Source organism: Pipistrellus kuhlii, unplaced genomic scaffold, assembly GCF_014108245.1.
Source record: "Pipistrellus kuhlii isolate mPipKuh1 unplaced genomic scaffold, mPipKuh1.p scaffold_m20_p_7, whole genome shotgun sequence".
NCBI lineage: Eukaryota > Metazoa > Chordata > Mammalia > Chiroptera > Vespertilionidae > Pipistrellus > Pipistrellus kuhlii.
Window position 1 is genome coordinate 2,023,399 of NW_023425573.1, and position 14,990 is coordinate 2,038,388.

Genomic DNA, 14,990 nt, shown 5'->3' on the forward strand with positions numbered 1-14,990 from the left:
TATATTCCACAGCATCATGAACTTTTCCCCCTCAGCATCCTGATTGCCAAACTAAGTAAAACACCTATCTCTTTATAAGAGAAAATTTATAGTAGGATTTATGGGAAGGATCAATATTTAAACAACCTTATGCCAATGATTGTAAATAATGTAAGGATACAATATTCCCATAGTTACTGATTTGCATGGCAGTAATACTTTAAATCATCACATCTCTAAAACTTTGATTCAGTGTTTATCTTTCAAAACTCATTTACATTTGTGAGTATATTTTTTTAATATATTTTTATTATTTCAGAGAGGAAAAGAGAGGGAGAATGAGATAGAAACATTAATGATGAGAGATAATTATTGATTGGCTATCTCCTGCACATCCCCTACTGGGGATTGAGCCCACAACCCAGGCATGTGCCCTGGACCTGAATTTTCAAAGAGAATTTAAAAGCAGAGTTAATTTTTAAATCAACATATTGTAAGAGTTTTCAGGAAACCTACATCTGTTGATCTGGTGAAGTGTTTTATTAAACGCCCAAAATTTTGCTCTGTTTCACAGAATGGCAGTTAGAAATTCTTGGAAAGATTATTATAAGGAACTTTAATTTTATTTCTAATAAGTTGAACATTGATGGATGTCATAAAATGACAGTTTAGGAAAAAGATAGTGTTCTGTTCTGCTAGCGTAGTAATTCAGCTAATTCGTTATTACCCTGAAGTGTGTCTACACTATGAAGACTTAATTACACTTCTCTTATTTTGCTTTAAAAGCAAAACTAAAACCATGCTTTATTTATTTATTTATTTTTAATTTTTTACTAAATTATTATCTGTGTACATATACCCCCTATACATGCCTTCTCTCCCCAGAGTTTTGTGTCCATTGGCTGTACTTAAATGCATGTATACAAGTCCTTTGGTTGATCTCTTATCTTCCTCAGATCTCCCTACCCTCCCTGCTGAATTTGATAGTCTGCTTGTTGCTTTACTGTCTCTATATCTATCTTTTGGTTCATCAGTTTATAATGTTCTTTATTATCCATAAATGAGTGAGGTCATGTGGTGTTTCTCTTTCATTGACTAGCTTATTTCACTCAGCATGATGTTCTCCAATTCCCTCCAGGTTGCTGCAAATGATGAGAATTCCTTTTTTATGGCAGCATAATATTCCATTGTGTAGATGTACCAAACCATACTTTTAATCAATGTGTGGAAATATTGAATTTAGTGTGTCCTGCAAAATCTCATTTCAGTTGATAGCTGCTTTAGAAAAAATTTCTCTCCTAATAATTTGACCAAACAATAGAGGGTAATTACTGCATAAAAATAAAATAATATTTTTCCCCAAAATGATAAGGCGTTTACAGATAGCTTGTGCATTTGAAGATGAGAAATAAAACTGTCTTTAACTAGTACTTTTGTCTATTTGTCTAAGAGTCTACCCTATTTAGGAATGTGTTTTACATCATGCCTTATGGCCTTTGGAATGCTGTGTCCTCCTGAGGTGGCAGATTCATTCTTTTTTTTTTTTTTAATTTATTTTATTGATTTTTTTTTACAGAGAGGAAGGGAGAGAGATAGAGAGTTAGAAACATTGATGAGAGAGAAACATCGATCAGCTGCCTTCTGCACACTCCCCACTGGGGATGTGCCCGCAACCAAGGTACATGCCCTTGACCAAAATCGAACCTGGGACCTTTCAGACTGCAGGCTGCTGCTCTATCCACTGAGCGAAACTGATTTTGGTGGCAGATTCATTCTTGATGACAGCTTCCACAAACCAGAATTTGCTTCAAGGAAGCTAAATATAATAAGTATATGGAATCTGTAGGCACTCCATATTATGTTTTTGTGTTAGTTCCACAATTTCTTACAATTCTTATTTTGAAAATGGAGAAGAAAGCAAGCTAAGAGGCATTTTTAAAAAAAATGTATTTTATTTGTCATATAAAGTTCTAATTGCAGTTCTCACGATAAGCAATAATTTATCAGCTAAAAAAGAATGATGCTCTGTTTCCAGTGTCAATAGGTAAAAGATTGATGCCAATTCATTATTACGTATATTCACATTTACTGATAAGCCAAACTATTTTTAGTGATCTCGTCCATGTGTACTGAATTTCAAGCTGAAGTGAATGAATAGCTAAGCTAACCAAATCTCACAGTTCCATCTTCAGAAAGGACTGGTCCTGTCCAGGTCATCATCACCGAGACCCCCAGCCAACCCAATACTCACCCCATCCAGTGGAATGTGCCCGAGTCATCCCACATCACCCAGTACATCCTCCGATGGAGGCCTGTGAGTATGCCACTCTGAAACCTGGACACTGCGTCTCCTCACATTGACAGATGCTGACAGTATTTTCCTTCAGATTTTGAGCTAATATCAATAGATTGGATTAACTATTCGTATAATGTTTATATTTATTTAGTGACAAAACAATATCTGATCAGTTGACATACAGGCTTAGCTTTTCTGGTATTTAGAAAATTTTATTTCTTCATGTTAAAAAGATCTTCTTAGCAAAGACTTAGGAATGATCATGCTTAAAAATTATTCTTCCTCAACATGGGAAGAGTATCTAAAGTTTTTCATACATTTTATAACTGTCTCAAAGGATAAAGACTGTTGTCATTTTCACCGATGGGAGAAAAACAACAGCTACGTTAATATCTTCCTCTTTTATTTTACTTTCTAAGTGGTCGTTTCTTAAAAATCTGACTTTTGACCCTCTGAAGTTCTTTAGATAGATTATGCCACATCCTCTCTGACTAGTCTTCCTGGTGAATATGGGTGTGCTTTATTTTATTTTATTTTATTTAAATTTTTAGAAAAATTCTCCAGGCCGTTGGAAGGAGGCCACCATTCCAGGCCACTTAAACTCCTACATGATTAAAGGCCTGAGGCCTAACGTGGTGTACGAGGGGCAGCTCATCAGCTTCCAGCAGTCTGGCCACAGAGAGGTGACACGCTTTGACTTCACAACCACCAGTACCAACTCCATGACCGGTATGTGCCACAGCCACCCCGTCTGTGCCTCAGCTTTTCTTTTCACGCTTGATTCACACTTGATCCATATTCTTTCAAGGATCACACTCACATTTTTAAAAAAAAATTATATTATAGCCCTACCATGTTTAGCTCCGTGGTTGGAAGGTCCTGATCATGGATTGAAGGGTCCCCTGTCAAGGGCACATCTCTTGGTTGCAGTCTTGATCCCCAGCCCCAGTCGGGATGCATGCAAGAGGCAACCGATCGATCTGTCTCTTTCATATCCATGCTTCTCTCTCTGTGTCTCTCCCCGCTCCTTCCACTCTCTCTAAAAATCAATGGAAAAAATATTCTCGGGTAAGGATTAACAAAAAAAACAACAAAAAATTATGTTCTACAGATGATAGTAGGTTTTCTTGACGGCTGAGGCTCTCTTTCCCCTTCCTGTCACTCTAGGCAACACCGTGACGGGCGAGACAACACCCCTTTCTCCCGTGGTGGCCACTTCTGAATCTGTCACTGAAATCACGTCCAGCGGCTTTGTGGTCTCGTGGGTCTCAGCTTCAGACACGGTGACAGGATTCCGTGTGGAGTACGAGCTGAGCGAGGATGGAAGCCACCCCCATTACCTGGGTAAGCTGAGGTGCTGGGAGAGGTTGGGAGTGGGAGGCCCTGCTTAGAAGATGGCACTCAGGCAGGGGTCTGTGAGCTGTCTGACAGCTCGGTCTGAACAACACCTCCCAGTATGAGAGGGGGAAACGACCGACCTTTTCTAGGGCTGCACTGGGCTTTTCCGGAGCCAGCTTCACGGCTTCCTGGTCCCTGCTGTGACCTGCACTATGTGTTTGCCCAGACACTAGTTGCTAGTATGAAGACTGTGGTAGAAAATGTTAGCTTTGGGGGTGCACAGTAACCTCCTTTGTGCTTTTCAAAAATCTCATGTTTAGGGGCCTTTTAAAACTTTGATTGTAGAATAATCTGTACACTGACGTAATAATCTGGCCACTCTAATGTGCATATTAGAGGCTGGTGCATGAATTCGTGCATGGGTGGGGTCCGGCCAGCATGGCCAGGGCGAGGGGACGTGGGCAGTTGGCCAGCCTGCCTGCTGGTCAAACTCCTGGTGGAGGGGACAATTTGCGTATTGGCCACTCAGCATATATCCTATTATTATGCGTTCAGAGATCATAATAATCTAGTCACTCAGTATATACTGAAAAGCACACTGATCATAAATATAGAGCTCAGTGAATTTTTATTTTTATTTTTATAAAGTGAATACACCTCACTCCCCATCACCCCTACCCATAACCACTGCTCTGATTTCTAGTTACTTGGTTTACAAGAGGACTGTGGTCACACACTGATGGGTGACCACAAAAATGCACAAAAATTATGCATCTCTAGAGAACCAATTTGAAAAAATGAAAAAGTAGGAAGAAAAATTATCCCATTGTGCATTGATCCTTATTAAGTATCCATGAGTACATTTCCTTCTAGTCTTCCCCCCTCATGAATGTGTCATTTTTTAAAATATTCTTCTCCTGGGCTGTGAAGTCATTTGAGGGACTTGGTATCCTTGATTAGTAACCTTTCCTTCTTATTTCAAAGACCTTCCAAGCACGGCCACCTCTGTAAACCTCCCCGACCTGCTGCCTGGCCGGAAATACATTGTGAATGTCTATCAGATATCCGAGGAAGGAGAGCAGAGTCTGATCCTGTCTACCTCACAGACAACAGGTACTGTGTAATGCCTCGTGTCAAAATAGCCTTTTCTTTTTGTAAAGCAGACCGATAGCAATCTTTTCTGATGGTTTTTCTGTGTGTGTGTGTTTTTTGTTGTTGTTGTTAGCACCCGATGCCCCTCCGAACCCTTCTGTGGACCGGGTTGATGACACCGCCATTGTTGTTCGCTGGAGCAGGCCCCAGGCACCCATCACAGGTCAGCTCAGCCTCCTCTTCCTGGCTGCCATGGTGATCACGATGGCATAAGAAAGGGGTGAGGGACAGATTCTGGTCTGAGGACGGGGGTACCATTCTCATTTCCTACATCATTGCTAGCCTAGGGTGGAGGGGTGTGTGTGTGTGTGTGTGTGTGTGTGTGTGTGTCTGTGTGTGTGTGTGTGTGTGTGTGTGTGTGTGCATGGCTATTCCTATCTCTGTACGAAATGGTTCTTAAAGGAGTGGCGGCATTGAAAGGGTCTACTTTCCGAGAACCACTGCCTCCTGGCTAACCCAGCTGACTTTTCCTTCTTGGATCTGTAGGATACAGAATCGTGTATTCACCCTCAGTTGAAGGCAGTAGCACAGAACTCAACCTTCCTGAGACCGCCAACTCCGTCACGCTGAGTGACCTGCTGCCTGGCGTGCGGTATAACATCACCATCTACGCTGTAGAGGAGAACCTAGAAAGCGCTCCTGTCTTCATCCAGCAGGAGACCACTGGTGTCCCCCGTGCAGGTAACTCAGAGACACTGCCCACACTCTCTTATCTGCTGGGGCCTAACAGGTAACAGCTTTCATCTTCATTTTGGTGGAGCAGCCATTTTTATCTCATGGCACACATTAGCTAATCACTAAAATTCTGCACACCAAAATACATTTTTTGCTAATCTGGCAAAAAAAAAAAAAGGTATATTTTTGATTCATTCACACCGGACATCTATATATAGGCTGGTGTCAGGTTTTTATTTGACAATCTAAGGGCAAAAGAGGTCCCCTGACTAAATAGCCAGGGATTGCATGTTTTAAAAATTCTTGTGGCATACAGTTGGAAATCGCTGTGTTAGAGGAACCGAGCCATCCTTGAATTGTGTTCATTCTATTAGCCTGCTTGGGAGGACCAGGAGTGTAAGGAGAAAGAATATTGTCTTGGGTGTGTGTGTGTGTGTGTGTGTGTGTGTGTATTATTTCTATCAGAAGTTCCTATATGTTAGTAATCATAGATTAGTGTGTTTCTAAATTTATGAAATTTGGCTGAAATGTCCTTATTATATTATAAAACAATGTCAAAGCTGGCTGTTGATTTTCCTGATTAAAAAAAAAAACTGACACCATGAAGTCTTTGTATTTTTCCCTGGAAACCCAGGAGGTCAGTTCATCTATTGCTCTTAAGTATCATACTATGATTCAGTAAAGTGAAAATTACCGCATATTTTTCTGTTGTCCTCAGTGGGGTGTTCTGTTTTTTTCTTCATGTTCATTTCAGACCCCTTAGTAAGACACTTCCCGTGCTGGAACCTCACTTGCAAACTTACGTATTTGAAATAAAACCTCCCAATGTCAGATGAAAGCAGTATGACTAGACCATGAACATAGAAGCCAAAAAGCACAGCCTCTGGCTCAGAGACGAAGCTTACCATTGCTCTGGGATGAGGGGCCCTAGGAGTTGCCTCCCGCGACTCAGGAAACTGCCTTTTAAAAAATAATCTTCGGCCGAAACCGGTTTGGCTCAATGGATAGAGCGTCGGCTTGGGGACTGAAGGGTCCCGGGTTCGATTCTAGTCAAGGGCATGTACCTTGGTTGCGGGCATATCCCCAGTAGGGGGTGTGCAAGAGGCGGCTGATCGATGATTCTCTCTCATCCATGTTTCTATCTCTCTCCCTTCCTCTCTGTACAAAATCAATAAAATATATATATATTTTTTAAAAATAATAATCTTCGGCCAGAATGGTGAATGACCAGTGGGTTCTTGTCTGTCAGATAAAGTGCCTCCGCCCCGGGACCTGCAGTTTGTGGAAGTGACGGACGTGAAGGTCACCATCATGTGGACAGCCCCTGACAGCGCGGTGACGGGATACCGCGTGGATGTGATCCCCGTCCACATGCCTGGGGAGCACGGCCAGCAGCTGCCCGTCAGCAGGAACACCTTTGCCGAAATCCTGGGGCTGACCCCCGGGGTCACGTACCACTTCAAGGTCTTTGCCGTGAACCACGGCATGGAGAGCAAGCCTCTCGTGGGAGAACGGACAACCAGTAAGTTCTACCCCCGCCCTCACCTCCGCCTCCGTGTCCACTCCCACTGCCCATCTGGGCTGGGCGCACAGCACGCCATTGGCTTCTACAGTTAGGAAGCGGAAAATGCTCAGTCAGTAAGCGACACCCGCGTGGACACAAATGGTGATCTGTTTCCCAAATACATGCGTCAGCAAAATGGCACTGGGAGAGGGGAACATAGAGAACCTAATTTCCTTTGCAGTGGAGGCATGGATTGAAAAATCCGAGTGCACGTTTGTGCAAGTAAATATATCTAGATCCAGCTCCAGATGTAATCTAAAACTTTTGTAACAAATCATATCTATGAGTCTGCTTCTGTTCTGCTTGTTTGTTTTAAAGACAATTTGTTTTTTTAGATTTCACATGTAAGGGAAAATCATCTGGCATTTGTCTTTGTCTGACTTATTTCACTCAGCGCAGTAACCTCTAGGTCTAGCCACGTGGTTGCAGATGGCGAGGCGTCATTCTTTTGTGATAGCTAAGTCATCCTACATTTTCTATAGGCACCACTTCTTTATCCACTCATCTTTTCATGGGGACCTGGGGCGCTTCCGTATGTTGGCCACTGTACATACTGCAGCCATGAATATACGATGCGTATGTCTTTTCGATTGAGTGTGTTGGGTTTCTTCCGAGAAATACCCAGTCATTGCTAAAACAGTTAGTGCTCTTTAGGCATCAGGTCCTCTGCTCAGTTCTTTAGAAGCTTTATTATCCCATTTAATCCTAGTGTTGACCTAACAATTAAGGTCTCATTGTTACCCTTTTTGGGTCCATGAAGGAACTGAGGCTTAGAACAACATTCTGTCGCTTAGAACAACATAGGTCTCTGGTCTAGGAAGGGATGGAGCTGGATGGACAGGTTCATGCTTCCAATTATTACACCTAACTACTTTGCAGACATTTTCTGCCTCTTAAAAGCATTTTAAATCACTGCAGGTTTACTGCTAGTTATCATACTCCAGAAGAGAACTCACAACTTAATATAGTATGTGCTTCTTCCCGTCAGTGCAAACTCGCCAGTCTCCTGCCATGATTCTGAAGTTCTGAGTCTTATGTAGTAATTATCGTCTAACTAGAATCCTGTGAAAATTACTTTTATTTCCCCATCAAAGGACTATTCCTTAAATAAACGAGGAACACACTGTTTTTGTTCCTTGTGGAGCATTCCGCTTGCCCTCGTTTTATTGGGCTTGTTCCTCTTAATTTTCTTGGCTCAGCAGAGTAAATACTTGTGTTTACAAATGTTGTGTCTCTTCTTTTTAATGCCATCTCTATAATGTTAGTGTCATTCTGGAAGGTAATGAGGAGGGAAAATTAGACTTTCCACAGAATCACAGCCAAGTAAAACAAGGTCGGCCGTTTCTCATGACTGACACAGAATTTTATAAGGATGTAGCGCTCACTTCCTTAATGGCTCAGCATTTCCAAGGCTTTGATGGATATCGTGTCAGCCCTAAGAAAACTTGAGAAAGTTCAAACTGTAGAATTTCAGTGTGATAATTACTGAGGTTCAGGTATTTCTTGATGTGTTTTATCCTTTTTTTTTTTTTTTTTCCCTCTAGAATTGGATTCTCCCACTAACCTCCAGTTTATGAATGAAACTGACACGACTGTCATAGTGACCTGGACTCCGCCTCGGGCCCGGATAAGCGGGTACCGACTGACCGTGGGCCTGACCCGGGGAGGCCAACCCCAGCAATTCACTGTGGGGCCCTCCGCCACACAGCACCCCCTGAAGAATCTGCAGCCTGGGTCCGAGAACACGGTCACCCTCGTGGCTGTGAAAGGCAACCAGCAGAGCCCCCCGGTCACTGGAGTCTTTACTACCCGTAAGCCAAAATTCAGTCTTTTCTTAGGGATGCCGTCGGTTCTCACTGACAGTTACATTCTTTGTTCTTGATCCATTTTTTTTTTTAAGTTAACTCAAGAAACTTAGTACAAGATTTAAATAAGAAATAAAAATTTAATTAATTTTTTTTATAGATTTTAGAGAGGAAGGGAGAGGGAGAGAGAAATACTAATTGCCTCTCGCATGCACCCCAACTGCATATTAAACCTGAAACCCGGGCATGTGCCGTATCAGGGAATCAGACCGGTGACTTTTCTTTGTATAGGGCGATGCTCAACCAACTGAGCCACACCAGCTGGGGTAAGAAATAAATTTAAGATAGTCTTTTTATATAGAGAGAGAGAGGAAGAGAGAGGGATAGAGAGCTAGAAACGTTGATGAGAGAGAAACATCGAGCAGCAGCACCCTCCCCCTCCCCCGCACACCCCCTATTGGGGATGTGCCCGCAACCAATGCACATGCCCTTGACCGGAATCGAACCCGGGACCCCTCAGTCCGCAGACCGATGCTCTACCACTGAGCCAAACCGGTTTCAGCAAGATAGTCTTTTAAAGATCAAAGTGGTGCTACACATAGTGTGGTCCGTGGACCAGCTGCTGGCCCATGAACTGTTTGTGACTGGACAGTACAGAGCTTGTGCCGGACTGAAAAGCATGAAGCACACTGCTGAGTCCAGTGATCATTTTTTTAAAGGCAGAGTTTTCCTGATGAGAGAAACAATGCATGAAGTTACATATGTTGCCAGTCCCCTTATTTGCTCCAGGACTAACATTGAGTAACATGGTTGAAAACACCCAATTATTTGAAAATTGAATCCTAACGTAGTTAGTGAATTTACCAAATACTAGTCAAGGCGAGAGGAGATCAGCACCTATGTCTACATGCTACCACTTTGGGTATCGAATGGCAGCAGTAAGTGTGGTAAGAAATGTACCGACTGAACAGGCACCAACAGAACAAAAGCAAGGAAGTGATTCTCTGCCAGTGTTGCTGCAGCAGATTTCAGTGGTCCTGCAGAGCAGAATAGCTTTTTAAAAAAGAATGTCATGTTTCTTCAATGTCTCTTAAAATTCCACAGAAGGAAAAATATTGACAATAATTTTTGGTCACATCTGTCCTTTAGCTCAATTTTACAGCAAGTGGCCTTTAAATCTCTTTCATTTCACAGTGTAAGCCTGTCTTCATCAACTGACTTCTACTAAACACACTCTCGCTCAGTCTACAAAGAATTATATAATATGAGAGCCCTTATTTCTGGCTGAGCATTATTTATTTTTAACGTGACATGTTGAATTATAAGAACACCTAATGTAACACTTTTTTTAGCATATATATATTATATATATAATATATATATATATACACACACACACACACAACTAGGAACTAATTTGCCATTTTCATAAAGCTTTCAACAAATTTACTCTGACCAAAAATATAGATGTTAAAAAGCATTCAAAAAATGAATGTAAATTTAGTTAAAAAAAAACACAAGCAAACAACAAAACAGCTATGGAATTTATCTCCCAAAGAAATTGTCTATAAATTTTTTCTTATAGGAATTTATAATTTACCAAAAATGTACTTCCATTTAAATTTAGTGTATGGAGTTTGACTAGTGAAGGCTTCTTTTTAAGTAATTGCTGTTTATATTACATATTACTGAGATACCATAAAATCTATTAACATAAAATCAGTATCTTGATATTCTTGTAACTATAGAACTTTTATAGATGTCCTTCACTGCAATGGAATATGGGTCTCGGTAGATGTAGTCTTTTACTGACTACATAGGATTCCACAATTATATAAACATATCCGTAAATGTAGACTTATATAGTTATCATTTTTACTCCTGCACACAAGATGCATTTCATGTGATCTCTTTCATTGGACAGGGTACCTATAAAAGAAAAATAATTTTTAATGCAACTCACAGTAATTGAGTGGAGTAGGTTGGGTCAAAATGGACTATTTTAAACCTTTTAGGAGACTTTGATATGTAGGTTGTGTTGTTTTTTGCTCTGCACAATATATTTACATATTGTCAAGACTAATTTCACTAGCTAGAGGTTACCATATTACCTTGTACATAGTATATATATATATTTTTAAAAGAAATAAATGATTGAGGAAAAGATGAAGAGGAAAGAATGATGAAAACAGCTCAACCACACTTAGTGTTAAATAAACCCACTAAGCAGGGAGTTTTACAATGTTTGCTAAACTGCCAGTACTCTCTGCGGCTCTAACCATCAGCAGGGCTTCCTGGGAACAACTTTGCTGGGGTTTGCTAACTTTTTTAAGAGCAACTGTGTGAGTGGGAGAGGCATTCCTGGGGGGTAAATTCCGTTTGCTCCTTTATAAATCCGGTACATGTCACTCCTTTAACAAACAGCCAGGCTGTTCTTTACCTCACAAGACCTGCCGGCTTCCAGACACATCCTTTGCTGGACATCAGTGTGTCGGTTTGTGGTTTGGAGATGTTCCTGTAATGGTCTTCCCAGGCTGAGGGCATGCTCTCCAGCCTGAGGAGCTCCTTGCTGGCGGGCTCAGGCAATGGGACATTCCCAATCGGAAAGCCCAGGGCAGCTGAGGAGAATATAATTTGAAAAGGTTGTGGCTTTCACAGATGTTCAGTGAAAGAAGCTGAAAGCTTACCACATCGTTTCTTGTGGCCACTAACCTAGTCACACGGGGCTGGCGGTGGCATTTTGGCCAAGCCAGCAGCAGCAGCTAAGTGGGGTAGGATTTAAAAGACACTGGAAAGGGACCACGGGTCACTCACCCTGGTTTCCCGCCCTCTCCCTTCCCCAAATGCCATCAGAATAATAACAGACATAGAAACAGCTCGCCACGTGTAGTGAGCCATTAGAACGGTCATGGCAAAGTGGCCCACACACAATTTATTTTCCCATACACAATATCTTATTTTATTTTATTTTTAAATATGTTTTGTTGACTTACAGAGAGGAAGGGAGAGGGAAAGAGTTAGAAACATTAATGAGAGAGAAACGTCTATCAGCTGCCTTCTGCACACTCCCCACTGGGGATGTGCCCGCAACCAAGGCACATGCCCCTGACTGGAATCGAACCTGAGACCCTTGAGTCCACAGGCCAACACTCTATCCACTGAGCCAAACTACAATATTTAGGGCAATATTTTTAAAACATTCTTTTAAAAAACTGCACATTAGACTCCAACCTGGGAATAAAAAAGAAGAAAGAATTGTAATCGTGGGTCTGAATTCCCACATGACAGAGTCCAAATAATTGACTGAAGCTAGGTGGAGACGGAGTGTTCACACGTTTCAGTCCCTGAACATACGCATAGTTCTGGAGGGCAACACGGGGCCTCACCACCCTTCATGATTTAATATAAATGCATTTAATAGCTTTTATTCCTCCGGTAGGCACAGAATTTGGCCGGGAGGTAAAGAGGAAGCAACTGGAAACTAAGACCCAAACATGTGACCAGGACCAATTACACACTTAAAATCCTCGACTTTGACTCACTCAGATGTCTTGGTTTCTGAGGCCTCACCTTTCCCAGAGCAGCCAGTTATTGGAGTGCTTATTCCTTTTATTACAAGATTCAGTTGTTCAGCCCATTCTATTTTAGAAATCTAAATTTATAAGATCTCTAGGACTATTACAAATGTCTGTCTTAACTTTCTGTACTCCTCTTTTCCTTTTTTTAAAATTTTTTTTAAAGTAATATTTTCACTAAGAGAAATAACAGTGGTGCCAGAATGCTAGACTATGTGAGTAAGCTTCTGTGATAATCCTTGATTGCAGTGGTAAGATATTAAATATCTGCAGTATTGTTATTCTGAATGCTCACATATTTAAGGTCTCTTTAGAATTTATAACTGCATCCATGGTGGCCAGTTTTGTTTAACTTTCTAATGGCGTCCCTTATTGGAACCAAATTTAATTAGCCACCCTCAGGGAGTAATTCAGCACAAAGCTGTTTTTAGATCGCCATCTAAAATTTAACATTGTTCTCAAGTTAGTGACTAGCCAGTTAACTCCCACGCATCCAAAATGGAAACCGTCCCCATTTATTTCTTCCATATGCGCTGGAATATTTACAAACTTAAGTTACCGTAATTTTCTTTACAAACCCAGAGATGTCACCAACAAATCTGAATTTAAAATTGGGCGACCAGAGTTGATATCTGGGGTTTGTGGCTATGGACGCTTATGGTGTTCAAAGCGTTAAGAGCCAGATGGGTAGTTAGTTGGCAGTGACCAGTTTTGCAAACTAACGCTATAGGGAAATTTACTGTCCTCAAACTTAAATCCTAACTATGAAGAAAAGACGTAAACCTGCCTTCCAGCCAGGTTTCAGATGACTTGGGTAACTCCTGGAAGACGGGGAAGCCCTGACCTACCCTAGACCTTCACCCAGCGAAGGGACAGGTGCTGTTTTCTGGGCTCACCGGCTGATGAAACCGAGGTTCTTGATAAAAAATACTCACTATCTGCATTCTAGGCAATCGCCTGTGGGTCTCAGGTTTTGACATGTGCATTTATCCCATTTCACAGAGAAGCCCATGAGCTCCATCCCACATTACGACACAGAGGTGAACGAGACCACCATAGTGATAACATGGACACCTGCTCCCAGGATTGGCTTTAAGGTAAATCGTAGATGTTCTCATCTCTTGTGATACAGCCCCGAGGTGCCCCTGTTTCTGGATGCGGCAGAAGTCGAGATGTTCAAAAGTCAGGAGGACTGGTTTTTTTTTTTTTTTTGTTTTTTTTTGTTTTTTTTTGTTTTTGTTTTTCAGAGAGGGAGGGAGAGGGAAAGAGAGGTAGGAACATCATGGTGAGGGAATCATTGATTGGCTGCCTCCTGCACAGCCTACACTGGAGATCAAGCCTGCAACCCAGGCCTGTGCCCTGAGCAGAAATTGAACCTTGACCTCCTGGTTCATAGGTCGATGCTTAAACACTGAGCCACTTTGGCGGGGGTTTGTTACCTGCTTCTGTTCAGACCTCTCTGACCACATTGTCGGGGCATAACAGTACTTTCGCCTCACTGGCTAGAAGGATGGATGAAGGCAGAGAAAGTGCTTTGCAAAGGATAAAACATTAGCATGCAACTGTCACTGCTGTTATCTTATTTTCTCCATCCTTTCCCTCGGGGAACTACATTTAAAAACACAAGGAAACTCCATTTGATCTGTTGCTCTAAATGGGTGTCAACAAGTTCATGAAAGCCCATTTAGGGAGACCAATTAAACTGAGTGTCACTCAAAAATCACATTATTATCCAATCGGTTTCATCTCAACTTGTTCTAAGCTCCTGTGGGTGAATGACTTAATGGAAATTAAGATTAAGGTCTTCCCTGTAGTATATGGATTCCTGTTCTCTAAAGTGATAATATTAGGGGAATGATGAATACAAATGAATTGCTTAAAATAATTCTTTTTTTTTCTAAATTTAGAATATATAGAGAGAAATATTTATTGGAAATCAAGACTAACCCCCCCCCCCCCCATGATTATTTGTTTAGGAAAATATACCAAAGTTCATTTCTTCTTTGAGCTGTACAAATGGTCATATTGATGATTAAGCTACTTACATTTAGAGAAGCCCTTTTTGAAGATTGTCAGCTTACCTTCTAAACTTCCCTTAATAATGTCAGAAGCCTTATAACCTACAAAAAGATGTCTCTAGAGTGGAATATTGATGACATAATATTACTTAGGTTTTTGAAAGGAACTCTTAAAAGGATTTCAAATGATGGGCACGTTTGTTTTAACTCTCCTTTTGTAACATACGGTCTTGCAGTTAAAGCTCTGAGCCTACTTCTTCAAAAGGAGTGGCACAGGGGCTGGATCCCGCCTGGCCACTCAATGGTGAATTGAATGGTAATAACTCCTTAAAGCAAGAGCTAGGGGATTTCTTCCAGTGAAAGGAAATAGTAATGAACTTCCATGTGGCCCAAGGCCCCTGTGTGCGAATTTACTGTTTGCACCAGGAGGTGATTTATCTTAAAAAATAGTAGGTAATCACATTTTCCTGGAGCCTTTTATGACAACCACCTTTGTGTAGCTTCAGAGGACACCTTCCCCACGCCAGCCCCCCAGGACAGAGAATCCCGGCTGACGTGTGTGAACGAAGGCCAGGCTTCAGCTCATCC

The 14,990-nt window shown here is 41.5% G+C and overlaps 1 protein-coding gene across 4 annotated transcripts in view; it reads left to right on the forward strand.

The window, feature by feature from the left end:
• FN1 (fibronectin 1) overlaps positions 1–14,990 on the forward strand; it is a 66,405-nt gene that overhangs the window by 19,781 nt on the left and 31,634 nt on the right. For all 4 annotated transcript variants that reach the window (XM_045575664.1, XM_045575666.1, XM_045575667.1 and 1 more), the window contains exons 13-21: positions 2,160–2,293; positions 2,827–3,004; positions 3,443–3,619; positions 4,598–4,726; positions 4,839–4,928; positions 5,252–5,446; positions 6,690–6,962; positions 8,549–8,815; positions 13,387–13,481. In XM_045575664.1, the coding sequence (XP_045431620.1) occupies positions 2,160–2,293; positions 2,827–3,004; positions 3,443–3,619; positions 4,598–4,726; positions 4,839–4,928; positions 5,252–5,446; positions 6,690–6,962; positions 8,549–8,815; positions 13,387–13,481 (1,538 nt within the window). The remainder of the gene's footprint in view (positions 1–2,159; positions 2,294–2,826; positions 3,005–3,442; positions 3,620–4,597; positions 4,727–4,838; positions 4,929–5,251; positions 5,447–6,689; positions 6,963–8,548; positions 8,816–13,386; positions 13,482–14,990) is intronic.